This window comes from Stegodyphus dumicola, chromosome 8 (assembly GCF_044657685.1).
Source record: "Stegodyphus dumicola isolate Sdum_Otavi_A_Nest chromosome 8, ASM4465768v1".
In the NCBI taxonomy this organism is placed as follows: domain Eukaryota; kingdom Metazoa; phylum Arthropoda; class Arachnida; order Araneae; family Eresidae; genus Stegodyphus; species Stegodyphus dumicola.
This window is the reverse complement of record NC_140775.1, coordinates 78,108,121-78,135,479: the sequence shown is the minus strand read 5'-3', so window position 1 is coordinate 78,135,479 and position 27,359 is coordinate 78,108,121. Positions and strand designations below refer to the sequence as shown.

General features: G+C 32.1%; 1 protein-coding gene across 6 annotated transcripts in view; it reads right to left on the bottom strand.

The window, feature by feature from the left end:
* The window catches only part of LOC118203638 (uncharacterized), a 57,704-nt gene extending 31,332 nt beyond the window's left edge, over window positions 1-26,372 (bottom strand). For 3 of the 6 annotated variants that reach the window (XM_035375915.2, XM_035375918.2, XM_085822019.1), the window contains exons 1-2: window positions 26,032-26,372; window positions 18,825-18,884 (exon numbers count right to left, since the gene is read on the bottom strand). In XM_035375915.2, the coding sequence (XP_035231806.1) occupies window positions 18,825-18,884; window positions 26,032-26,124 (153 nt within the window). In that variant the 5' untranslated portion in view covers window positions 26,125-26,372. The remainder of the gene's footprint in view (window positions 1-18,824; window positions 18,885-26,031) is intronic. The other 3 variants (XM_035375917.2, XM_035375919.2, XM_035375920.2) reach the window with 2 other exon arrangements.
* Window positions 26,373-27,359: the final 987 nt, after the last annotated feature.

The following is a 27,359-nucleotide window of genomic DNA, read 5'->3' as shown; positions in this document are numbered from 1 at the left end:
GTGGTGGGTTGGGAAGGGGAAAAGGAGAAAAGTTACAACGCGTGACTGATTAAATATTCAAGTCAGGAGGCCCTCTGCCAACGGGTCGGCGAACATCAAAGAGATGCCAAGTAACAAAGGGGAAAAAAAAGAATCGGGCGAAATCTCGTAATTGCACGTGAAGCGTGAAAGATTACAAAAAAGAAAAACTAAAACAAAAAATATGAAGGGAGAGAGGAACGAAAAGAGGGGGGGAAAAACGATATTCTTGTTTTGCTTGTCTGTTTATTTGAAACGTCTGTGTCGGTAATAATACGGCGGGTTGTCCTTATAGCATGAGGACACCGCTTATAGATGAGCGACACAACTCTGAACGGATTGAAAATGAAATAAGAATAGAATTAAGAGCTGGAATAGAATTGTGGGGAGGGCGGACCGAAGTGTGTTGTCAATGATGATGCACGAGCTGCTAGAAATAGACTTAGCTGCAGTCAACGTACGAATGACAAAAGCAGTGTTTTCATTCCAGACTGAACAACGTGCGGAAGAGATATTCGGAAGATTAGACATATAACAAAATCGTTTGCAATTAAATCGGCTGAATTCCAAACTATTTTTATTCGGGTGTGTGTATTATAATGGTTGAAAAGATTCCAAACAGCTACAGGTTACAAGCATTTATTTTTCTTTGTTCTATTATGTCTTTCGGACTGTTAAAATAACAACGTACTTTTTGCTGCTGTACCAGTTAAGTTTCTTAAATAGCAAACTTTTCAATTAAATTTTTTAAAATTTAAAAATTTTACGACATTACTTTACATTTACTAAAAACTAAATAACTAAATAGATAAATAAGAAGTTTACAGTGGTAAAGAAGAGAGATCTCAAGTTAACTAAAATCAGTCTTTTCCGTCTCCAATAAATTGGTTTCACATTTCTCATATATGCGCTACTCAATTACGTGCTGAATGGGACTTCTTCAACTAAAAAGGAATTATTATGTTTCGAAGAATAATAAATAGATAAAATAAGCACTCCTACGGTAACGCTAAAATTTACATAAAAAACGGATTTTTGCAGTCTTATTTTAGTGGAATTGACATAGTCATACTTCCTCTTACGCAAACGTTTTTGACTGAAGCAAGAAAAATGTTAAAATGGAATTCTTATAAATTCTTGAAAATCAAACCTGTCGTTTTGAAATTCACAAAATTATATCTTTTTCACTGTTTACTGGGAGTGCAATTCAGTCAGTTGTTAATAAAATTAGTCAAGTGATTAGTTACAGCAAAGCCCACAAAAACTTTTCTGCAGTCAGCTCATCGTTCCAAGCGAAACTATTTGTATTAGTGGTTTTTTTCTATTTCAATAGTGGGGAGAGAGGGCATATTGCGCTGATTAGTGATTGATAGTCTAATACAATTAACATAAACATAGTTGATTACGCAAGGCACTTACTATTGCCTGCCTACGGCTAACCTAAAGCTTTCATGGTAAGCGGGCTAGTATTCAAGACACTAAGAAAAAAAAAAAAAAAAAGATAATCCACGAGTGCTATAAAACAGTTATCAAACTCTAGGTGCTACACTGTCGAGCTGCTCTGATAAAGAAAACTGCCCGTATTTCGCACAGAACGCATTAGTCCTCAAGGCAGTTATGTCCCAACCTCTTGGCATGCATTAAATAGAGGAAATTACAAACTGTCATTCACTCGCAGAAAACCAAGCTCAGGACGAAATACCAATCCTCCGCGGCTTTAGCCACTTGACCCACTGTGTGGCCTGCAACCTAAACATGGTAACTTCAGGTCTAAATCTTTTTAAAAGTATGAAGCTAGAAACTATAAGGTTAAGAAAGCCTTGTTATAAGTGGATGGTTTTGGCCATTTAAATGACGTACTTTTGCCACACAGCGTAGAATATTCGAAGAACATGAAGTGGAACCAAAGGTACATTGACGAGCCAAAGCATTATGACCATCCCCACATATTTCAATGAACTCGGTCGGAATGACATGCAGGGCACACGTGATTAAGAGTTCCCTCTTAATCACTACTGCTGGAGAATGTGATTAACTGCTGCTGCTGTGGTATTTAACTGCTGCTGGAGAAAATTTTCACGGAATATTAAGGTTCGATTCGATTTGATTCGTAAAGAATCACTTATTTTTGCGAGTGATAAAGGCTGCTGATCTAAGAGAATTTGATAGAGGGCAGATTGTAATGGCCCGAAGACTCGGAATGAGTATCTCCGAAACTGCACGACTGGTAGGTTGTTCACGGTAATTATGCGAAGAACGGTGAAACAGCAGTAGACACCAAGGAGTTGAATGTCCACGCGTTATCAAAGAAAAAGACATCGGAAACTGTCCCGCTTGGTACAGAAAAATCGGCGCCAGGTCCAAGTGCAAGTGTTTCGGAACACACAAATCAGCGGTTTGTTATGGGACTGCGGTCATTGTCAACTACGCCTACAGTGGGCCCAGGAACATCGAGATTGGACCATGGATAAGTAGAAGACTAGTCGGAAGAATCGCGATTTCTCATTCATCAGGTCGATGGTGGTGTTAGGGTACGACCATCGACGTTGTTCGAATCATTTGTCATGTAGGCGTCTGTCTTGAAATGGAAATGGAAATGGAATCTTCCAGCAGGAAACGTCCCATGTCACAAGGCTCGAATTGTGTTAGAGTGGTTCGAGAAGCGTAAGGATAATTAATGTCCTCGCCATCTAACTCGCTGAATCTTAAGCGGATAGAGCACATTTGAGATGTCATGGAGCAGCAGCTCAAATCTCAAACCCCACCATGTCGGAATATATGCACTTTGCATAATCGCTGCTTAGACATTTGGTACAACCTGTTTTTAGTTTTCTACCTAGAACTTGTGACATCCATGTCAAGGCGAGCTACAGATCTTTTTCAGGCCAAAGATAGCCCAACGCGTTATTGAGTAGGAGTCATAATGTTTTGGCTCTTCAGTGTAGATCGATATTGCATCAAACCGATATCAATTTATGAATGAATTTTGCCATTTTAGAATTTGATATCGCCATGCTGCTGTTCTATATAATAAAAGATACCATGTAAGTGAACAATGATTCATCAATTATTAGTACCAGCGTTTCAATGTTCTGTTTTTCTTCTAAAAAACTGTGATGATGATTTTAAATTAAGTATTTTACATTTAGAGAATACATTTTATATTAAAAAACAAAAATGTAACACAAGTGGCCGAACATCTAACATGCTCTATGTCACACTCGGCCATCACGAAATGCTTAATGGAAAGACTAGTTTAAATGACAGTAAAATAGCAAAAATATTCTTTTTATTTAAAGATAATAAAAAAATTAAAATTATAAAAGAGATTTAAGCAGGACGGCCCGAAGATTATAATATTCAAAAATCTCTAAGTAGATAGATATGTACTGTTAATAACGAACAACTTTAGGTAGATTTGTATACAAGCAAATGTCTGTCCATTAAAAAAAAATTAAATAAATAAACAAAGGTAGAGAAATAGTATACTAATTTAGGGGGGTCTCTAGCACTCGTTTTACTCCACATATCCTGATATCATTCTGAGAAAAATCAAAATACTCGACAGTTATCTATAGATGTTACAATTTATTGCCAGAATCATCAATGTAATCATTTCATAATAACCGAACTGACAGGAGTGTATCTTGAACAACTCATTTGTTTTTCCTTTGCTTAATTTCAGCATCAATACATTCTGAATAAGATTAAGCTTGGAACAATAGCTACCTTATCAAGATGTTGGCAAGATACAAAGAATTTTCTTTACAAGTTTTTGAACCGTGGAGTGTGCAGCTTTGAGATTTTGATACTACTAGAAGTATTGCTGTCGAGGTTTCAGATAAAAACCCTTTACGTTACTGCAGAATGCAACCTTGGAAGCTAGAAATTTTGCAGTGCCAATTCTTAAGACTTCTTTCCATTGTACGTTAACATTTCTTACATTTTACCATATAGCAATTACCTTTTTTATTTATGGCACAAATCAGAACAAATCCGGTAATGAATAAATAGTAAATTTTATTTTGTTACTGAGGTATCGAATAAGTTCCATAAAAAAATTACTTTACGAAAGATAAAACTATAATATTCGACTTATTTATATTAAGTGCACTAAGCGAAACATACAAGGTTCGGAAGAAAAATTTCCCCAATACGAAACTAAAAAAGCAAAAACAACAGTTATGCAATATAACGAAATATTTAATCCTTACGAGCAATTTACTTCTAACTAATTCGACGATTGCTTTAGAAGCAGCCTTGCCTGCTAACGGAACAATCTAGACACTACTAGACAATCGTTCTGCATTAAATGGCACAATTTTTTATTTATTTACTTTTTAAATTTAATTTTTAAAGGCGATGGATGTTTGTGAACAACTGAGGTGTAAACGGATGATATCTTCAAATTAACAGATGTTGCAAACAAATAGTAATTATGTTATGTTAAAGCAACAACTTGAAGCGCAAAATATCGACTAACCTGAAACCAAACAATTACCCACAATCAGTAATTTAATTTCCACAATAAATAAATAAATAAATAAATCTGATAATTTTCTTTAAAAATAATTTTATAAAACATACACATGTAATGTTATTTTCATTTGCATATCCATACATTGATTATGTCAAATACATACTATCTAATATATTTTATACTTTTTTATTTTGCTTGTTTCGTTCACTTAAATATGGCTTCTGCATTTTAAGTTTTAAATGCATTTTTTTCCCCTCATTTTTAGTCCAAAGGGGCAATTTGCCCTGAAGGACTATTATTTTCGTTTCGGTATTTTGCGTTGGTACACTATAAATGTCCAATTTTTAATAAATTTTCAAATTGTTGCCACCAAATATTATCACTCTGTATTATATTGAAAGGCATTAAATAATGAAAAATCTGCATAAATGTATATATGTTTCTCGCATTGTGACATCGGAGAATCTTTCACTTTCATTACAACACGAAATTTAATTTCGAAGGGAGGGGGAAAAAAAAGGTGGGTGGGTTGGTCCTTGGCGGCTTTGCAATTTCACAAGAATTATTTTCCAGAAATATAAATATTTAGCTTGTAAAGAAGCCATTAGGAAAAGAAAATTGGGGAATTTTTTTCTCCCCCAATAATGAAACTTTCCGAAAATTAATTTCTCACTATAACACGTGGCGCCTCTGTAATTTTTAATATCAACACTCTGCTGTAAAGTGGATGGGAGTAGAGTATTTCCACATCAAATCTTCCCAGTATACGCCCCAATAACACAGAAGAGTTCTTCCCGCCTTTAATCAGATAGTGGCACATGGAGGACAATGTAAACAAGCGGGCAAGCACATCGGGACCACACAAGGTGACATTCTTTTCTATGTCGAATAGAAGATGATTTTCTCTCTCTCTCTCTCTCTCTCTCTTTTTTTTTTTTTTACTTTATTTTTTTCCTCACTCCCTGTAGCTTGAATTTCCGACAAATGTAAGAGAGGTAGGCCTTTTTTCTTTTTTTTTTTTAATACATATCTATATATTCTTTCGTATACGGAGAAAAGATTTCCATCACGATTTTGCCTTTTGCGAAACTTTTTTCACACAAAAGAAATTTTGTATAGGAATTTGTTTTTAATAAAATTTGAGTATTACTAAATTTATTCTAATGTGTCCAATAAAATTATCTAATGAAATTCGTTTGCAGTACTGTAATTTCCCATGAAGAAATGATTTTCTTATGTTTCTTAAGGGGAAGAACTAGGGACATGTTACAACAGCACCAGAAACTTTTTAATACATGTCAGATATTTTCATTACTTTTTTTTAAAATTTACGAAACCTAAAGTACAGATCTTGTATAAAAAGCTCATATAATAAAACTGAAAGACGCAAAATACTACCCATTATGTAATTTATAATAAGATGAAATTGTAGTACTTAAAATGTAAATAAGCAAATAAACTGATGAAGAGTGAAATTCACAGATACACAAATAATTTCCTAACTGCAACAAACCTTAAATATTTTTGACATTTTGAATAAATGACAGCTTTGTTAATTGCTGAAATATCAGAGACCGATAATTTAATTCAGATTAATTTAAGGTGTAAATATCCGAAAAAAAAATAACGCAAAAATGTTATGAGTATAATATTTTTTATTTGCAGTCTAGTAAATTTGAGTTTTTTAAATTTGCTATGATTATGATTCAGTGATTTTTGAAGCAGTCTTTTAGAAAGTCAAGATACAGAATGTTAAAAAGAAGTATTCCATAAAAATTAAATCCATTTTAGAGTTCCTAAAATAACAGATAATTTTACGAAAGCATTCAACATCTGGGTTATTTTTATAAAATAAAACTTAAAATTTTACACTGTCTGCAGACAACAAATTTTAGCAAAATGTTCAAATTACTTAAATGCAAAAAGATACACGCAAAACATGAATAGATATTTAGGAACAAATTTACTGTGTTCGATTTTCTATGCATATTTGAGGTAATTTCCTAATTAATTGTTCCTTTATAGGTTCCACAAGAAACTAAGAACAGGTTAGTCTTATAAATGTATGGCTTACATAAAAATGTTTATGTGGGGAGGGGGCGGTTCATTGAGACATGATTACTGTGACGGTTCTGAACCAGCAAAAAAAGTTGAAAAACTCTACAGACAACTGACTGCATCATACAGGGAATTATCCTCATATATCCAATCAGATATAATACCTTTTTGGTTTAGCTCATTCCCAGCTTAGCCTTAACAAATTTATTCCCACATGAATTTCACCGACAAGTATTTAGTAATGTTACAAATGAGCTCGATCTAAAATATCCATTCCATCATCTCATTTAAAACACAGCGTCTTCTTTTATCTATTAAAGGGAATTTTACATCCTCTTTTATAGACAAAAAAGGGAGTGAAAATGCTGTTTACAACATAATACCTTATTTTATTGTGCCTTATCCATCAACGGCCGAGCGGTAAAATCGATGAGCACTGGTAGTTCGACCTGGATTCAAATCTAGGCTAACGGGTTAATTGCATGAGACTTTTCGTAGTGTTTTCAACGTATGGTACGAATACGAGTCAGCTTTCCTTAAAAAGCTGCGCAAAGACATCCCTCCTTTTTAGGCAAGTAGCCCTCGAGTATTTTGCCTTAATAAATTAACCTAACTTTTTGCGATATTAACATGTACAGAAATAACATTAAGTACTATCTTGGTTTTAGTTTCATGTATTATTTTATTACAATTGTCTAATCTAGTTTACGTATTCCCAAAAGATGTCTTGAGAGAGCAGTCTGTTTATAATCTATCAAAAATGTTAGCCATAAATAATATTTTGTCATAATTTTGTGAAGTTATATACAATAGCTTTGTTTACTTTCATCTTCTTTTAAAGACAAAATAATACGTATCCATAAATTTTCCATGTTAAGTTCCGCATTAAGTTCACTCTAATCCCCCCCCAAAAAATTACTTAAAAAATTTTCCAGATAAATGCATTTCCAAATGTACACTATTGTGTAAACATCTAACTATTATATACTAAGTACGAAAAAAAATGGAAAATTTTTAATTGAAATAGTAATTGAGGAAAATTTAGTTTAAGACCAACCAGTAAGTACAAAAGTTGATGTCACTACCTAAATTGTACTGAATATTCTCTAGTTTTTCATTCTATCACATTTAAAATATGTTCATTTAATTTTTTATTAAAGTGGGGAACTCCCTTCTTATCTGGGATTAACGCATATATAATTCGTATTACCTTTATTACATCAGAACTTCCAACATCCATAAGAATATTGTAAATCTGGCGAAATTGCGAGGAAGTTTAAACGTCAAACCACTCTCTGTTTTCTTGTAAAGAATTAATTGCATTTTTAGTTCCAAATGTATAAGTTCTATCTTTGTAACCATTGTTAAAAAATTTTCAAAATACTTGCCTCGATAATGATATTTTGTATGTTGTCTGTATATGAATTAAATTCAGGAACTTTTATGGCAGTTTCGATCACATGACTTTATGGAAACAATATTCGGTACATTTAGAAGCAAAATCCAAAGCTTTAAACCTAAAGTATAAGCAAAAGCTTATATACCGTCACAATGACAGTTTGTTTTCCTCGACACCTTTTAATATAATTCATTTTATTCTTTCGTTCATAAATTTCGCATCATCTCGTATATATGAACAACTTTTCTGATCAATCACTAATAATCAAAACTTAGAATAATTCCATTACAGCCGGTAGATCGTCAGTACTTCTATTTTTATAGACATGTTTCAATCCAAACGACCTCGAATAGTGAATTAGGGCCTTCTGGCATTTCCGAGTTTCAACACAACTTTAACAAACCTCGTCCTAAGAAATTTTTAGAACTCGTATCACAACGAGTGCAACAAACTAATGGGGGGGAGGGGGAACCTCCTACTAAAATTTGGCTCTTAAAATGGATCAATATATGACTGTTTTGATTTAAAAAAAAGCAGGGCAAATGCCCGAGTCATGAACTCGTCTTGCCCATAAACTCACTTTCCTTCAGGTTTCATGGTACGATGTGAAGGAAAGCAAGTTGAGTTGAAAATAACGGCTAAAAGATACTTCTGTTCCTTCGGACTGAGGTCAGGCTACTTCTGGTCGTTTCGGAAGGTGTGAGTAATAAAATTTTTAGGACTGATTTGGGAAAAGACTAAATCAAAATATCACTATCTAAATATGTTAAAATGTTAGCAATTTATAAACCAACAGCAGGATGAATTAGCACAGAAGATTGCTACTGGAGTATCCCGGCTTTAAAACCTTACAAGAACTACTTAAAGGATCTTAACTGTTAAAACTTTATGTGAAAATATTTCTCAGATTTTCAAAAATTTTACTGCTGGTTTACTGCTAAAAAACTGGCAAGAAGAGATGTCCTAAAGAATGTATACAGAATTTATTTCGAAACTACAATAATATCCCCTATTATTTGCACTCATTCACTCACTTATTTCAGCAAGATGAAGCATTTTTAATTTATCTTTAGTATATGAGGACTATCATGTTGAAGATTTGCTAACAGATGAACTGGACAAAGAGATAGCATTGAATACTTCCTTCCTGAACAGATCTAATGCTATAGGATTGTTTTTAATGGCAACACATCAAAGGTGACGCTTACTGCACAACACGAGTAACAGTCACTGAAACCAAAGCAGCACCAATTCGTGATGTTCGTAATTCTAAGTATCTGGGATTTGAATGGTCACAAGTTCAACACTTGCAATAATTTATACCGATTTTTAAGTTTCTTTCCTATTAGTCTAAATTACATAACTTAGTTATCTTGCAGCAATCTAAGTTATATAAATCAGCAATGTATTAATAACCATCCGAAATATGTATTTAAAATTTTTGAGACGCACAGTATGAATCAAAAATACCACAAATATATCACAAACACATATGCATTCAATAAAGAAACCATTTGATGATGGAATTTTAAATTAATATAACTAAATTAGGATAATTCTACTTTGATTTTTAAAAATCTTAGTTTTTGTGAACAAAGGGTACAGTGGTACGGAAGCATCTACTTTTCATAATAATTTCTCAGGAAATGCAGCAAAATATATTTCACCCAGCTTTAACGTTATTATAACGTTCATAACGTAACAACTAGTCACCAATCCACCTCGGGAAATAAAAAACACAAGATGGCAAAAAACAAAAAGGACCAAGCCGAAACCGGCGCCTTCAGAACTTTCCGCATGTCTGACCCTAGACATCATTAGATAGAGGGGCACACAAGGGGAAGTCCTGTGTTCCCCTTAGCAGGGGGGGAGTAAAAAAAGGGAGGGGCGTAGATGCCCCCCACTCTTCTTTTTCCTTTTCGTTCTGGCGAGGCGTATGGTATTCCACACAACGCCCGAAATTAGCTCTCTCAGAAAGAACTGAAAGCATTCCCGCCTCTAGGACTGCGTTTCCATTTCTACGAATTCTCATTTTTATGGTGATGTTGTTCAACTTTTTTTTTTTTTTTTCTGCTTCTCTCCATCCCTTATGACTGTCTTTTTCTTCTCTTAGAAACTTGCCGTCTTCTTTTTGGCGGCAATCTGCTTGCGCAGCTTGAAATTTGGAAGAAATCAGTGACAAGCATCCAATCTTAAGTTTTGATTTTTCTCTTGGTCAGTTTCTTATCGTTCTGAGTTAATGAAACAAATTATCTACCCATGCGATCGAGTCTGTCAATAAGCGGAGGATTAATAAGCTACATGTGGCGCAAATCTAATAAATTAACAGTAATCAATTGTATGTCAAGCAGGAACACAAGTGCAGCAATTGTATGAAGACGAGAATATTCTAAAAGATGTAAATAGAGTAGTTACTACAAGATAATTTACAGGCTGGAGATGCTCCAGCAGCCTCTTCATAATGCTTTTTATTCTTTCCGGTAGGAGCCATTAAGTCCATTAATCTCTTCGTCTTTAAGCCATATAGTATTTCTCCAAGGATTAAGTGTTAATCACGACGACAAAGATCAGCGCAAGGAAGTACATATCCGTACAGCATCCAATGCACTTCAGACAATCAGCAAAAAGTTCTTTCTATTGAAACAAAAACATTTAAGAGATTTAGCTTGAACTTGTCAGCTTGCAACACGTTTAAAGTATCGAAAAAAGTAAAAGTGGTTGCACATCACTTATAACAGCTGATTTAAACGAAGACTGGCGATAACAGAAAATTATTTTATATTTAAGAACGTACATGAGACCTGCTTTGTAACTCCTAAACATTTCGACATAATCGTGTTCAGTGGTATTTGCTTCTTTTGAAAATAGGCAAAATTAAATGCCCCACCATGCATAATATTTCTAGATACGAAATGAAATTAGGTAATCCAGGTTTTATTTTTTTGATTTTACTAAAACCTTTTTGCCTTACCTGAAGCTAAAATTGACGATAAGAAGCGAGGAAAAACTCTTTGAAGCAAAATGTATGAAGAAAGTCGAAGGTTGTCGAAAGCTTTTCGCGGAAAGTTTCAGTCAGTAGTTTCTGTACAGTTTCTTTTAATAAGAAAGTCTTACATAACTTATTCGATTACCAGTAGGGGATTGTGACTTACAGTGAAAGCTATAATTTTTGATAAGCTGCAAAACATTTTGATTTTTTGAATCCAAGACACATTTTTTTGTTTGTTTGTTCTTTTATAAACATCGTTAAAAAGTTACATATTTGCTTTAGAATCGAGGCATTTTAAAATCATAAGACTTTTTTTCCAATTGCTAATTATTCTGAAATAATAAACTTTTCCAAAAAAAATAGAAATACTATTATTGTCTATAAATAAACGTCAATTATTTAAAAAATATTTGCTAAATGTATTTTACCGTTTGAATTCATTCATTTCGGTTACAAGTAAAATCTTTTTCCCCGTTGATGGAACTGAATAAAGAGATACCCCCGAATCGAAGAAATATGGTACCTTCATTTACTCATAAACATATTCTTTTATTATTTTCTTCCAGGATCCTCTCTCGTCCTCGCTCAGTTCCCTTCGCCCCCCCCCCCCAAAACTGTATGCATGGGAGTAACGACAAAATGCAACTACTGCCATTTCAGTAACGAAGGTAAAAAGTTTGGATGAAACTGTATTTTCAAAACTTTTACCAATTAAAAGTAACAAACTTAAAGATTATCAGACGATCAGTTCCGTCAACTCTCCATCAGAATATAATTGAGCTAATCCACATTTTTAATTTTCAATATTTCTTCTCTTTATTTATTTATTTTTTTTTTTTTTTTTTTCTCATTTCCGACACTATCAAATGTCGATTAACTGAGGTAATACTAGAAAAGATATATATATATATATAAATTTAAATTTAAATTTTAACAAACACGTATAAAAGTAAAAAAGCAAAATTAAAGCCAAAATTAAATTTAAAGCCAAAATAATTTTTAAAAAAATGTGCAAACATATAAAAGATTTAATTCTCGAACTAATCTACAATATCATTTAAATTCAGAAGTATAAGCAAATCAAGCGCAAAAACAATCCATGAAAATAAATTCAACAATTTAGCAAATTAAAATTAATTCATTTTTTTTTTTTTTTTTTCCAATGCTTAAGTGAATGACTGTTGAGCAGGCAGGAGACAGACTTATCAAGGGGAAGTTACCTCCAAACCTAACTCTCCAATCATTCAATTCGTGTTTCGTCATTCATGTAGGCAAGGGTAAAAGTCAAAACCAAAAGTAAAAAGTGAAGAATGTTCAAAAAGAAATACCAATAAAGTGGTATCCTTATAAATTAGCATTTAAGAATTAAAGTTCTAAAAAGAAAAAATTAAAGATTTTTTTTTATAAACAAGCAAGTAAAGTCAAGTATTAAATTAAACTTTTTTAAATTAAATTTTAAAAAAATTAATTTTTTATCAAAAATAATTTAGAAACCAATGTATTTTAGAATCCCTTGTCTACAGAAACCTCCCCGACATATATATATATATATATATATTTTAAGAGATAGATATATATAATTATAATTTATTGTTATAATTATATATATATAATATATATATATTTTTTTTAAGAGAAGCAACCCATATTATACATATACTCACCTCCAAACTCGGATTAAAAGACCTTACCCGGCCTTTATTTTCGCATTCGTTGGTCGCAGTTATGTAATTCCAGTTACAGAAGTGTTTTAAATAACACATGTTTTAGCAATGTCAAATTAAAAAAAAAAAAAAAAAAAAAAAAAAAATGTTCTCAACAAATCACGAAATCTAACTTTTAATGCGATCTTTCGGTTCATATACTTATACCTTGGCAAAGTTTTAGACTCGTAATAAAAAAATAAAATTAAAATTATAAGAGGTTTGACTCCCATAGCGCAAAGATTGACCGGGATATTTAATTTCAAAATTTGGAATTTTTGATGTTTCTTTCACCTTGCTTTGAGGGATCGGGTAATTAAGTTAGAATAATTCGAGGCAATAAATTTAAATGAAAAGCATCAAAAAATGTGTATAATTTAATAGAACGTATAAAAAAATCATGTGGTGTCCACATCAGATTTTTTTTTAATTATTTTTATTTTTTGTAAATGGTTGTATTTTAAGTTGAGGGTTCGTGACAGTAATTTTTCTTTCTATAAGTTTGAATATTTTGAAACAAAGGAAAAATTACTCTTACAAACAATTAGAGCTAAGCAAAATTTCTACGAGAAATACAAAAAGGACAGGAAAATGAGAGGAGCATCACCACTAATAGTAGATGTCACAATATTTCAGAACTGTGTTTATCCAGATAATGAGTTTATCCTTAACAGTATGCAATTTAAATACAAATCGTCTGCAATATACAAACGTTATTAAATCTTATGTTAACAAAAACTTGCTAAATAGTGAAAATAAAATAAGTGCTCAGCCATAAGTTTTCTCTTTCCTATTCATAGCTATTGGGGGCCACCAGCGGCCGAGCGGTAAATTCGCTGAACAGTGGTAGATTTGACCCGGGTTCGAACCCAGGAAACGGGCTGGCTGCATGGGTGCTTTCATGGTTTTCCTCATGTGTAACGTGTATGCGAGCCAGCTTGCGTTAGAAAACCCTCCACGAAGGCATCCCTCCCCTTAGGCAGATAGCCCTAGTGTGCTTTGCCATCATAAAGTAATCGAATTACAAGAGAAATATATATAAAAAAAAAAAAAAAAAAAACTATTTTTTCTCTGCTGAAATATGTTCTTGTTTTAAATATTGATTTAATATGCATAACCAAAACAGTTAATAATATTTTTATGCTAATTATGCAATGGGATATTCAGCTTTCTCGTGTTTTCCCCAACTGCAGTCCGATTCGGGATTTTAGATTTAATCGTAGATATCGCCCTCCCACTCCCATTGCCCTAGTTAATCGGGAGTCTATTGTATATTGCACTCTGGCGGCGTTCTTTTTGAATTTGCTTATTTCAATCGAATTTTCAATTAAAAACATCCTGAAACAGAGGACTAATTTATTAATAGATACACAGAAATAATAAACACTAGTAAAAATTTCAGGTAATTTAAGGAAAGGTGCTAGATATAAAACATAAAATAGTTTTATGTTTTAACCCTGCCTTATTCGATGAAGGAGAAAAAATGGGCAAACTAAACAGAACACATAAAAAAATGTTCAAACGGCCTGATATAATTTATAGAATTTTTTAGCATTAACTAGTGCATCTTAACAGACTTTGAGCAAATTATCGCTTGGTCTGAAGTCACAACAGAGTCTTGAAAAGATTTAAAACAATATTTTTATTAAACCAGAACTTGAACATAAAATGCACGTCTCATGCTTACAATTCAACGACAATTTGTGGAGATGAACTTGAAGTAACAGTCAAATTCGAAAGTTAAAACTAAGTACAACAAAGAGTACACAACTGGTCTAATGCGAAGTTGACTCAAAACTTCTCACAGGCGTAACAATTTAAATAACGGCAGCAATAACGAAAACCCGAAGAATTAAATCTTGGCAAACCTAATAACGTGATCTCGAGAGGCAGAAACATATTCTGTCTTACAAACCAAAATCTTCGACAAAACCCTGGACTCGAGAATATTTAATACTCTCTACACGAGTTTATGTTCTGGATGAGAAAACAGAAAGGAGAAGTGATAGTAGAGAGGAAATTATACGTAAGTGGTTACTTAAAATAATAATAACCCTATAATTTAATGAAATCAAACTCCGATTTAGCGTCTGTCATGAAATTTTGAAAATTGTTTTTAATTTGAGGAATTGTCTGAATTCAGTTTTAAACGTAATGTAAACAAAAGTCGAATCTCTGTTATCTGATACTCCGTGTTAGTGGTTCTTACACTCCCATTTTAGCGTACGTTCCTTGATAACGGACCTTAGTCCCAAGAGGAGGCTTAAATCTAAGATAAAATGTTAATTTTATTTTTTAATGTGTACCACCAATTACTCAACACTGTACAGAAATTATGTTATAACCTACATGGCGGAGGGAAACGAATCATTTTAAAGAAATCGGTAACACAAGATAATTTGCCGTTGGTTTCATACATTTTATCTCGAAATAATGAAAACAATCGTTAAATCGGGTATATCGAATTGAGGTTGACTACATTTCTTCGCCATACGATTCAGTTGAAATTCCTACACAATGCAGTGACAGACATGAAACCTTAACCTCTGTGGTCAGTAATATCATTTCTGGTTACCAAGAACTTGAACATTTTAACTCCAAAGTTGAAAGATCATGGTACAAAACTTTTTGTACGATACTCTTTGCAGTACATAAAGTAATAAATCAATTTGTAAATTAACTATAAATCTGTTAAGAACACAAACTCTTCTAAAAACAATTGCAGTGGCGAGTCACGGTTATAGCTATGCCATATAATAGTTTATTTATAGTACGAAATACCAACGAAAAGTCATTAGTATGAAATATAAATAAAGAAAAATGGAAAAATTCAGAAACTAAAACAAATACTTCATTAGTTTTAAAAAGATTCATTTAGGTAAATTCCCATATGGAAAAATAAGTAGAAAAATTTAAGAGCTGCACTGATCTTGTCAAAATATTTCATTGAAAATCTGATTAAAGGAACTGGGAATTAATACATTTTCACCATAATAGTTTCAGCAAGAAAACATAGTTAATATTACAGTAATCAAAGAAACATGAATATGACATCGCCACAGTAGAAATAATCGTTAAAATAATAGCCCTGAAAAGTGATCGTTAATAGATTCAGAAGGTTGCGTGTTCAAATCACGTCCGGGTCAACAAGTTTGTAGTAACTTGCAACGTTCTTTTTGATTATAATTTGACAAAAACAAAAGCAAGAATCAGTTTTTAGTATTATAACATCTTTATTATTCTTTCTAGTGCTCGATAATTTCTTGTTGATTTCATTCATCACAACACTTCAAGCTAAGCGATAGGTGAAGTGAAAGTAGTACTAGTAGTTATTAGCTAGTAGAAGTAGTTGTAGTTATTATGACCAATAATAATTGTTGCTTACAAGATCTTCGTAGAAATTCGCAGATTCGTTTACCTGCATAGAATTAATTGCTAATCTCCATAATTTTACTTAATCTTCTTTGAGGACGTAGATCATTAGTTTTTATAAAAAATATTTTTTTTAATTTTCGAAGAGATAATCGTTAAAAAAATAATTCTTGAAATTTTTATTAGTATTTACTGTATAAAATCGTTCCACAAATTTTTATGTTCGAGCAACTATGTGCCAAATATTCTCAAGAAAATCATCTTCTTCGCCCCCCCTCCGTCTCCTTAGTAGCTCATATTCAAGTGGTGCCTCATAATGATGACTGCTACATAGAGCACTCTCTAATCCCGAAATAATTTATTCTTTCTATGGATAAAGCGCCATCTAGTGGACGTTACTGTAATTTAAATTTCCACAGTAAGCTTCTTTTTATAAACCACAATTTTATTCCCTTCTGTGCTAACTACATTAGTAAACATTGCAGATTCAACCAAATGCGAATTTTTTAAAATTATTTACTAACTTTTGTATTATATATACTATATTAAATGAGAGGTGCAATTTGATAATTATTCTTTTTCATATTTTGGGGAACAACATTATGAAATCGTTTGTTTACTTTCAGAATTAATATTTATTACGCAATGGCAACCTTACGAACCGAACAGGATTTACTTTTGCTTGGATCATATAAAAAAGATAGTAAATTGTAATTACTGTAGAAGTGTGTTTATATTTTGTGAAAAGTGTGTATTGGCTTGGAAAAACTTAATGATATGAAATTCAACAAAAGTCTCACAGAAAATGCTATTTGTTATAATGATTTTACATTACTTTTTCCTGAAGAAATATTATTTTACGATGCTTTAAAAAAAAACACTCAATTGCATATGAAATAAAGAGAAAAAAATTGTAACAATTAACCGTTTTCGCTCTCTAGAAAGAGACTTCAGCTGATTTCAGTATACAATTTCAAGCAGCAAAATAAATTAATTCCAATGATTAGCATTCAAAAATTTGATTATCGAAAGGATGACTCATGACGAAGAATTTTAACTAAATAGCTTTGGAAAGTTTTCAAAACATACGCGTGGAGACACTGGTAATAACGTAGGAATGATATATCGAATTTCAAAGCTTAAAGTGTATCCGTTGTAAGCAGTTCAACACTTCTCTCGCAAAACAACTCATCGCAAATCCTTCGACAGATAATCAACGTTATAAAAAAAAAAAAAAAAAAAAAAAAAAAGGCCACAAGAAAAAAATCAAGTTTTCTTACACCCTTCATTTCTCATCCCCCTTCCCCAGTAGTAAAAAGAAAAAAGAAAAAGAAAGAAAGAAAACGGAAGAAAATTAGAGGGATAGCCGACAAGAATTAGAGACCGGGCAATATTAAAACGTTCCGAATCCGAAATTAAAGTTTAACCTGTAGCGCCCACTAGCGGCGTTCGCGATATTCTGTCTTTTTTTCCAGGAAAGCTGTCGGTACTGCGGCTAATTATAAGGCAGAAAGAGCAAGGCTTGCCGCCTAGCATGCTCTGTGCTCGCTTCGCTATGCACTTTTTTTAAGTTATTCCGCTTCGTTCGTTATTATTTTTTACCCTACTATTTTTCTCTTCAGTAGATCGTGCTAAAACCAGTTTCGGATGGTAGGACTTTTTTCTTATTGTTGGTATTATTCCTTCAACTTTTGTTAGCTTTGATTCGTTCCCCCATGTCACCCTTCCTTCACAAGATTGGTGTTTTCAGTATGTTTTTTTGCGAAGAAACAGCGGGTTTTTTATTATTTTTAATTTCTTTATGCAAAATTAGATTCCCCCCCCCCCTCACACACACACATTCAAGGACCAATGTCAATATACACAACGATCAGAATCTAATCGTCGAACTGATAGTTAATGTTTACAATATTACCTCATGTATCATAGGATTTTTTAACTGCGCTTTACAAATGGAATACAGAAATTTTGTTATTTAAAATGATATCCAAGATCATAAATTAAAACAATAGTTTCCAAAGTTTTTCTGACCCATTTTCATCATGTTTAGAATGTTATACTTTCTCGAGACTGTTTAATCTTAGGGAAGAAGAATAACAGTTGCAACTGATTTAATCCTTCCCTAAGATTTCTTGAAGTGGATTATTCCAAATAACATGTAAGTACTGAATACTGAAAGTACTTTGTTTTAGCTATATCATCTTACATGTATTATTTTAGGTACTTATAAATTTAAGATTTGTTGTTTTTAAAAATATCTCTTATTTGCATATTTAATAGATCATTATTATCATAACTATATTTAAATAAAATTTCGCATTAAAGAGGTATAAAACTTATGACTGATTTCATTAATCTTTTTATTACAGTTTTACCTAAGACCAATTTAAGGTACAAAATTTACATTTTTCCACTTATGGCACGAGAACCTTTGAATTAGAACAAATTTAATACTAAACATTAATTAAAACAGAATCCTAATTAATTTAATGAGCCTGCAAGTAGCGCCGGAGTATAGGAAACCATATGGGTGATGACCAATGGTGCTAGGCTTAAGATGCAAAATGTGTCAAAAATTAATTTAAGAAAGCTGCAATTTAAATAGGACTGCTAACCAATAGCTAAAAAAAATATTAAAAGACTCTAAATAAGGTAACTACTTAATGCATGAAAGTTATGGTCTGGATTACCTATAAATATAATACACTGTTTTTCATACAGTAATTGCTCTACATTCAGCGCTCAGAAAATCTACACAACAGTTCGCATACAAATTGCATACTGAACAGCTGGAAGACATCATACCTGTCGATATTTTGATGATGAAGCAACTGTGGAACATTGTGGCATCGAAGTGAAGAACAGCTATAAAACAATAAAACTTTTAACAGTTTTTGAAAGTTCAGAACCATAAAACATATTACAAAATGATTGGTTTTTCGCTATCTTTTATCATTAACTTCATTGTGAGGAAAACCATTCACATTAAAATGTAATTGTTATACCTGTAAATTATAACAATAAATGTTTTATATTAATTTTTATGCCGTTTCTTTATTTCCATAATTAGTTCTACTTATAAATGATGCAAAGATAAAATAAGTGCCTAGATTATTAATTTCCTTTGTGTTTATGAAAAAATTATAAACATATTACAAACATTGACGAATTTTGCAATATCTAATATAAAAATGGGTTACGACATGCAAACGCAATAAAAAAAGATATAAATAGAAATAAATACATAGTTGAGGGAAAATAGAGGAAGCCTATTACACAACAAAAGTCGAAAAATATAAACAAATAAACACAAATATTTATACAACAGACTATAGAATTTCGATGATGTGGTTTTCCTTTAAAAAGAAAAAGCATATAAAAATTGAAGCCCTTCTTGGAAAATAATCCTAATAAGCTTATTAAAGAAGTTTAGCAATACAAATAAAAAAATTCTTCAGTGTCCATCTTTCGCCACGTATTAAAAATTGACATTTTTTTTTTTAATTAGGCGACTTAATAAGACTCTGAGACCAGAAATAAACAATAATAAAAAACGTGATCATTTTTTTTAGAGAAAAATATAATAAGTCGGCTGACAGTTAGAGAGCGGGAAGTGCGCAAATAATGGCCGTATATCACGCCATCATTGGCCAATCAATGACTGAGACAAAATGACAGCGCAGAATAGAGCCAAGGGAGTCGTCGTATTCCCCCCACGTTCAACAACAGCCGTTCGAAAATTGATCCGCCGACATTGTGACGTCACACGTGGCTATTAATCCCAGCATGCCTCTCATTCAGCAACGATTGGGGAAAGCGGGCTTTTTTGCAATCCATTTGGAAACGCATTCACTCTTCATTTATTTCCTTCTTAGTAAGCATTTGCCAAAAATATTGAAAACTCCATGAGAAAATTTTGATTTTGCTGTTTAAATTGCATTTTTTTTTAGAATTACATACTAGGTCTGATTAATACCACAGAATAAAATTATTCACGTCACAGATGTCAAATTTTTCGAAGCTTCTGCCCGCGTGAGTTGAAAAAGATGTAATAGTCATTAAACCATCTGAAGAGTTCAGTCTTTACAATGTATACGGTCCTATTAGATTATTCGCGTTTTCCAACCGTTTGTTCATTGGCAAGAATTAAATAAGACTCAGCAGAAATATCTGGACTTTAGGAAGACCGTATTTTGTAAATGAATTTAATAATGAATTAAAATATAATTACTTCTTTATCATACCCTCTATATGCGACGGCCAGCTCATCTTAATGATAAGGCCGGCAATTTTTAACCAGAAACATAACCTAAAAAAAAAGTTAAACGAACATTCTATGGAACAAAAGACTGCTGTTCTCGGTCTGGAAAAAAAAATAAATAAAGGAGGGAGGGCTCGCAAACTGTCAGCAATACGCACGGCTGGATGCATCGATGACTCCGTGACTCACCAGAGCAGAGCTCACGCTCACTCAGCAGCCCCCCCCCCATAATTTACCTCTTCTCGACTGATGTTACATTCTGAAGGCATAGTAGCAATTGCGACAGCATGCAACGATAATTAACTCTAAATTTTTATTCAACTGATATTTCATCCGTCTACATTCTATAATTCAATCAACACTACTTGTGCAACATTGTACTTTGGTATAATGGTAACAAACTGTCGGATTTAAAAACACTTACATGTATTTCTTAATAACCCCTCAAAGCCATTTGTTACATATTCAAACACAGAATAACTGTTTGCTTCTTGTTTAGCGATTATTTGAGACATTTCATACCTAATTCTGTTTTGTGAATGTATATTTAACTGATTATTTATTTCTTATTATTTTAATTCCAGAAATTTGCGATTGTTCCTTTAATACTTTTTATTAAAATATTGAGATAGAGGCACAAAAGTACAGTTTTTATCTACGTTCCATCTTTCTAAAAATTCTGATTAAAAACAAAAATTTCCCCTTCATCAAGAATGCTGTACTTGCCCAAGATTGCCTTTACCTTTTACAAAAATGTCGGTCCTCTGATGACAAATTTCAATTTCGAAGTCTGTTCCATTGTTCCAAAAGTCCATGCAATTAAAGATAGCATACACTGAGCCACCGATACGTGGTTCTGAGAGCACTGTAGGTATAAAGCTGAGGAAAAAAAGAGGTCAGATAAAAATTAGTCACGATCAGTCTGTTTTCAGGGCGAGCAACAACCGAGCAGATGATATGTGTCAGACGATTCACATAAGCATTTCAATTGAAAATACTGATTCAGCATCTTAGGATAAGCACAATTTACGATGACATCGCAAGAAAGTCACTTTTTGAATTTATATTTAATTCGGACAGAGGCCGCATTAAACACAATTCATTTTATTACAACAGTTTAAAAGACAGTTATGAAATGTCCACGCAAAGTAAACTTTTTCGTATTATTCTAATCTTAACCTTACGATATTTTAAATTTTAATTTAAATAATCCTAGTTATGATTTTGTTTGTTTCCCTTATTTTATTTATTTATTGTGAAGGTATATGAAGAATACAAATAATAACAGTAAGTGATATTAATAATTACCGCATAAAAGTCACTGTTCAAACGATAAATTATTTAAATGGTAACTTTTCCAAAAATATCAAAGTGTCATCATAAAGCATATTGCCTCACTTTGCTACGCTAAGAAAAACTCCAATACCCTCTCAGTCTGAAAAATACCCGTAAATATTTTACAGTATGGTAGGCAGTGATTCATCGATTTCTAGTGTTACCAGTACATATATTATATGTATATATTCCTTACTTCCCCGAACGAATAGTGTAGTTTGAAGATTTTCATTAAAGTATTTTATGTATAGAGTTGATACAACACAAAGCAAAATTATCTCTTCTTGCGACAAAAAAGAAAGTTAAAATAAGTAATTTAAATCAGTGCTTCTCAACCGCCTTTCCGCGAAATATCCAGCTATCTGTCCAAAACCCAAAGTGTCATCGGCCAACAACCGACCAGCACCTACATTACAATAACAATAGTTTACTAGTTTAGAAAATAATATGATCGACGATGAAAAATATAACAAACCGGCAACTATGTACCTAATCGCCTTTCATAAATTGTCTTGCCGTACACTTAGTACACCAATAAGTGTGCCCCTGTCTGCCTTGAGTATCGCTGATTATTTTGAACGCTGAATATCTATCGTAGTGTTTAAGGCGTCTTAGGTTAGGTTTCGCTTTTTATCTTGCTTACATTTTTCTGCACTCTTGGACAACTGAAAACTGTACATCAGCATAAGTTTTTAATAACTTCTGAATTTAATACTGTGCTATAACTACTATTCCTTTAACTTTAGGTAGATTAAAAATCAATAACCAGGATGAGTAAGAAGGAAACGAAAGGCACATTACTAAATTTTGTGCAAATTCTCAAAAACCAAGTACGACGTCCGCCCCTTCGAATACAGGTGAAGGTGAATATAGTCCACAATCTGCCAAAAAAAAAGAAAAAGCTTTTTAAGGAACTCTGTCGCAGTCTATTTGAAATATGGTTTTGTCCTTTGAACACAATCAGAAAATTGTCCAAAACTTGAATGTGTTGTTTGTAGAGCTGTTCATTCCAACGAAAGCATTATTATGAATTCCGATTATTTCAGTTGTTACCACTTGAGGCCGAAAAGAGGTTGACAAGTGGCGCTTCAGGTATGGTAGATAAGGGATCCTTGTTCGCTTGTCCAGGGACCGTCACTGATCCGTTTTTATTTGCAAGGATTTTTGTGATTATTTTTTGGAATATTGTGTGATTTTTCTCAAAGGTTTATTTACTTATAATATATATCTTTATATTTAAATATGATTGTAGGCAAATGGTAATAAGTATATTACAATTGACTTATGTAATAATTCTTGAATACCTTGTAAAGTGTTTTTTTTGGGGGGAGGGGTGAAAAAAAACCACCGGTACGCGAAATTTTTTCTTAAAAGTTTTCCGGTCTGCGGACCCCCCCCCAAAAAAAAATAAAAAAAAAAAAAAAAAGTTGAGAAACATTGATTTATATAACGCATACGAACAACTTGCAGACGCTTGCTTTCATAAGATCTTGGATCAACAAAATGACGTTAAAATTATGAGTATTTATAATCTTCTTAGAATCGCAATCAATAAGAAAAAGGTGAAGCAAGAAAACGATACGGAGAAATGATATGTCTTGGATGTTTTTCTGTTTCCTTTTTGGCACTTTAAATTTATCTTACTGCATATGTAACGAAAAATTTACGCTATGCGCCGTCCGCTAACGACTGCACACGTAATTACGCTTTCGGCGCTTCCAAACATGCCGAGGTTAAATCTCTTGGAATGGATCCAGAAAGTGTTTATGTTCTTTTCTCGCTTCTTCAGCCTTGCGCCGGTTGACGGAGAATATAGAATTCTGGACAACTTTAATATTGCATGTTTATAAATTTTAAATCGTTTGAATTTACGACCAAATACATGAAAAAGTTTCTAGCGTATTCTATTCACAAATAGGTCGAAAAGTTACACATTTCTATTTTAAAACAATTTTTTTTTTAATTAAAAGTTTTACTAAAAAATCATTTTCATCTGAAATATTTCAGAACACATTTTTTAAATAATGCATTGCATTTTAATTATTTACAGTTTGTATGAATAAATTCAGGTGTACAATAAAAATATTTTTCTTGTACTACATTACACAGAAAGTAAATTTCAAGTAAATAAAAATTTTATTACAAAATAAACTAGATTTCACGAACAGAATAATCATTACAACAGAATTATAAATATTAAACATAATAATGAAACATTGAATTAAATAAAATTCATATTAAGAAGCATTTAAAAAATCAAGAGCTCATTTCTGTTTAACTAAATTTTTTCTTATTAAAATATTGAATTGTTAATGTAAACTACATTATATATATCATTTATTTTCTTTTATTTATTCCTCACTTTTTTCATCTATTTTTTCAAATTTTTTACTAAAATCATCTTTCGAATTAGGAATTAAATTAATTTTAAAAACACATAACTAGGTTTTCAAAAATAAATTTTAGATAATTAAAGAATTTTAAAATTCCATCTCATAATCATCAGATTATAATATTCTAAGCCCAAACTGTCAGTTTTTAAAGGATATCCATATTTAATAAATTCAGTTAGAAAATCAACAGGTTTTTTTTTTTTTTTTTTTTTTTTTTGGAAAATAAAAAAGTACTTTCGTAAGTTGAATGTTAAAAATTCTAAAAATTTATTTTAACTTATTTTTTATATGCGGAAAATACGGTTTAACACATCTGTTGAAGAATGCTAATATACAACAAGTGAAAACAGCATTTATATCCCATGCATAAAAAAAAATTATCGGTCTTGAAGGTCATACCCCGACCAATAAATAATAACAGCCCGACGTCAAAAACTTCCTTATATGACTATAAACGAAAAACCTAAGCTACCCACCAAACACTGCAGCTGAATTCATTCAACTTGAAAAACCGCTCCAGGAAAGAACGAAGGGGGGAAAAAAATCCAAGTAGAAAAAAAAAAAAAAAAGAAAGAAAGATAACGTCGGTTTATCATCCATTCATCCCTTTGAAGTGCGCCGACTTGGTTCGGGCGATAACCATGAAAGATTCAGACGCGCTTTGTGAAGCCGACTGACACTGGACGATTATTATTGTTCATTCAGATGAATTCAGCTCAGATATCACTCAAGATGGCGACGGGAGTGATCATATCCACTTTTGCTTCTTGGGCTGTTTTGGGAATAATTCCGACTGAAGGGAATATTAAGTAAACAGCTGTTTTTTTCCCTGATCTTGATTAAATATAAATACACGATTTTTTTGCACATTAATTTAGTTCTTGCGCTTACTAGAACATAAAAAACGAATAGTATTCATCATTGTTTTCAATAATTTTAAAAGCCGGTTTTGCAGTATCCGAGTGAAGTTTTGGAAATTTTAAATAACAGTTTATTTATAGTTTAGGATACGGTGTTTAATATTAAAAACGTAAACAAGTTTTGTTTGAAACAAAAATCGAATATAAAAGAAAGGTAATTTTTTACTCGGATTAATAAAAATGTCTCCAAGCATAAAGAAGTGCACATTTAAAAATAGATAAATGAAAAATAATAGGGATGCATAATTTCATCCGAAGTCCGAAACATTAAGGATCATAACTAATAATATCACATAAGTAACGAAAATAGTAAAGTAAGGTCTTTCCTTAAATTCGAAATAAAAGATGATAAACTTTGAGACCAAAAGCTATGAAGATATAGAAAAGGAAAAAAAAATTCGACTCTGTAAATTTATCAAAATATTACGAATACATATATTCAAATGCAGTAGTTTCTTCAAAATTATTTGCCAGAACATTTTAAACAAATTAATTATTAACTATGCTTATCCTTGCATAGTGTTAAAAGTATCTAAAGAATACCTGGTCCAGTGCTTCACAGTAAAAACTGCATGTTCCTGATCAATAATGATTAAACGTGAATTAATTACACATACGTGTTCGCTTGCAAGTTACATAGCATTTTAAGATTATCGTTTTAAATATGTAAAACAAATAACTCGAAGATAAGAGAAATTGTAATTAAAAAATTTCAGCAGACGAAACTAACAGGTTAAAATCGAAATCACAGCTTATACAAAATAAAATATGCATACGAGAAGTTTATAAAATCAATTTAAATCATCAAGAGACATTTTTTAAAATATTATCTTCTGCTGCATTTTACAAGGTAGACAAAACCAACTGGATTACAACAAAAACAGAAGGAGGGGGTAAAAAAAGACGAAATTATCCTCGTAACTACCTCAAATTTAATAACAAAATACTATTTAGAAAATGATGACAACTTTTAGGAAAATGATGATTAAGAACAATCAGCGATTTGCAATTCTTTTGAATACTATTTTAAAGTCTACGAAGAACCATCCTAAAATAACATTTATCGATGTTAGTCTACAATAAAATTACATGATTTTACTTACCAGTGGGCATTCCGACATAGTACGTCCTGCTTTTGCCAAGGCAGACGGTAACTTGAGTGTGAATTTAGATATTTTGCCCAAAATACTCGACATTTTGAAACTTAGGCCTCCACCACATGACGTGGAAAGGCAATTTCTTTCCCACCAGGCCGTATTTTGCGCGAAAACAGATCTTCCGAGAATTATACAGATTTCGATTTACGTCCGTAAGCTCATAAAAAATAAAGAGAGAGAGCAAGATGGTGTATTTCGATATCCACAAGCACTTGGAACGAGGAAGCTTCGTTCACACGTATCGGTACTTTTCGCCGCTGATCGCCGAATGAATGAGAATGTGTTTTTCAGGAACAGCTCGCTTACGGTGATGGCATCCCTCCAGGTTTGTAAAGGGTTGCCATAGTTTGGGATCAAAATTTTGTCGCCAAGTGAATGGCGCTCATCTCTACGATTGTCGCCTAGGGTCTGAACATGAGCAGATTAGCCATTCCTCATCATGAAACGATGTGTCATTTCTGCCCCTCGTTTTGCATCGATACGGTTCAGTGAAACTGGTTGCTCAAAATTTTACTGATTATAAAATCAGTTGTTGAAATGACCTTCTTTTAAATACTTAAAAGTTTGAAAGCCTATTTACGAAATCATAATTCATAAGGTATTTAATGTTTTCTCTCCTTAGCAGCAATTATTATTCTTTCTTTATTTATTTTTAGCGCAACCAAGGGAATTTTTCATCGCGCAAATCATATGTCCTGACAAAATAAAAATTTTTGCCAATTCATTTGCGGAAAATGTTTGCTTCAATTCCTCGGGCGAGCTCAGTTGTTAATTGTTAATAATCTGAATCTGAATATGAACAATCTTTTCTTTATTAAATAAATAAGCATAAAAATCTTCACTTAGCGTTAATTTAATGCAGTAACATTATATTAGATCTAATATTATATATATATCTATTAAATTATATTATTATATTACCTATAATATTATATATATCTATTAAATAAATAAGCATAAAAATCTCCACTTAGCGTTAATTTAATGGAGTAACATTATATTAGATCTTCCCTATTGCTTGGAATTGCTGTTTTGAATATTTCATTTTACATATACACTTGTTCTGTAACTTGAATTTTTTAACAGTAACTGCAATCTGAATGCGAAGATCGAGTTGCAGTATTTATTTTAAAAAATTCTAATGTTCATGTTTTTTAATTTTTAATATTTATTTATTTTTTAATGGTAAACTGTTCTTCGAGATATTAATTTAAAATTTACAAACTGTTTTCTCCTCCCCTTTTAGCGTCTTCTAATCAGAGAGAAAATGATTT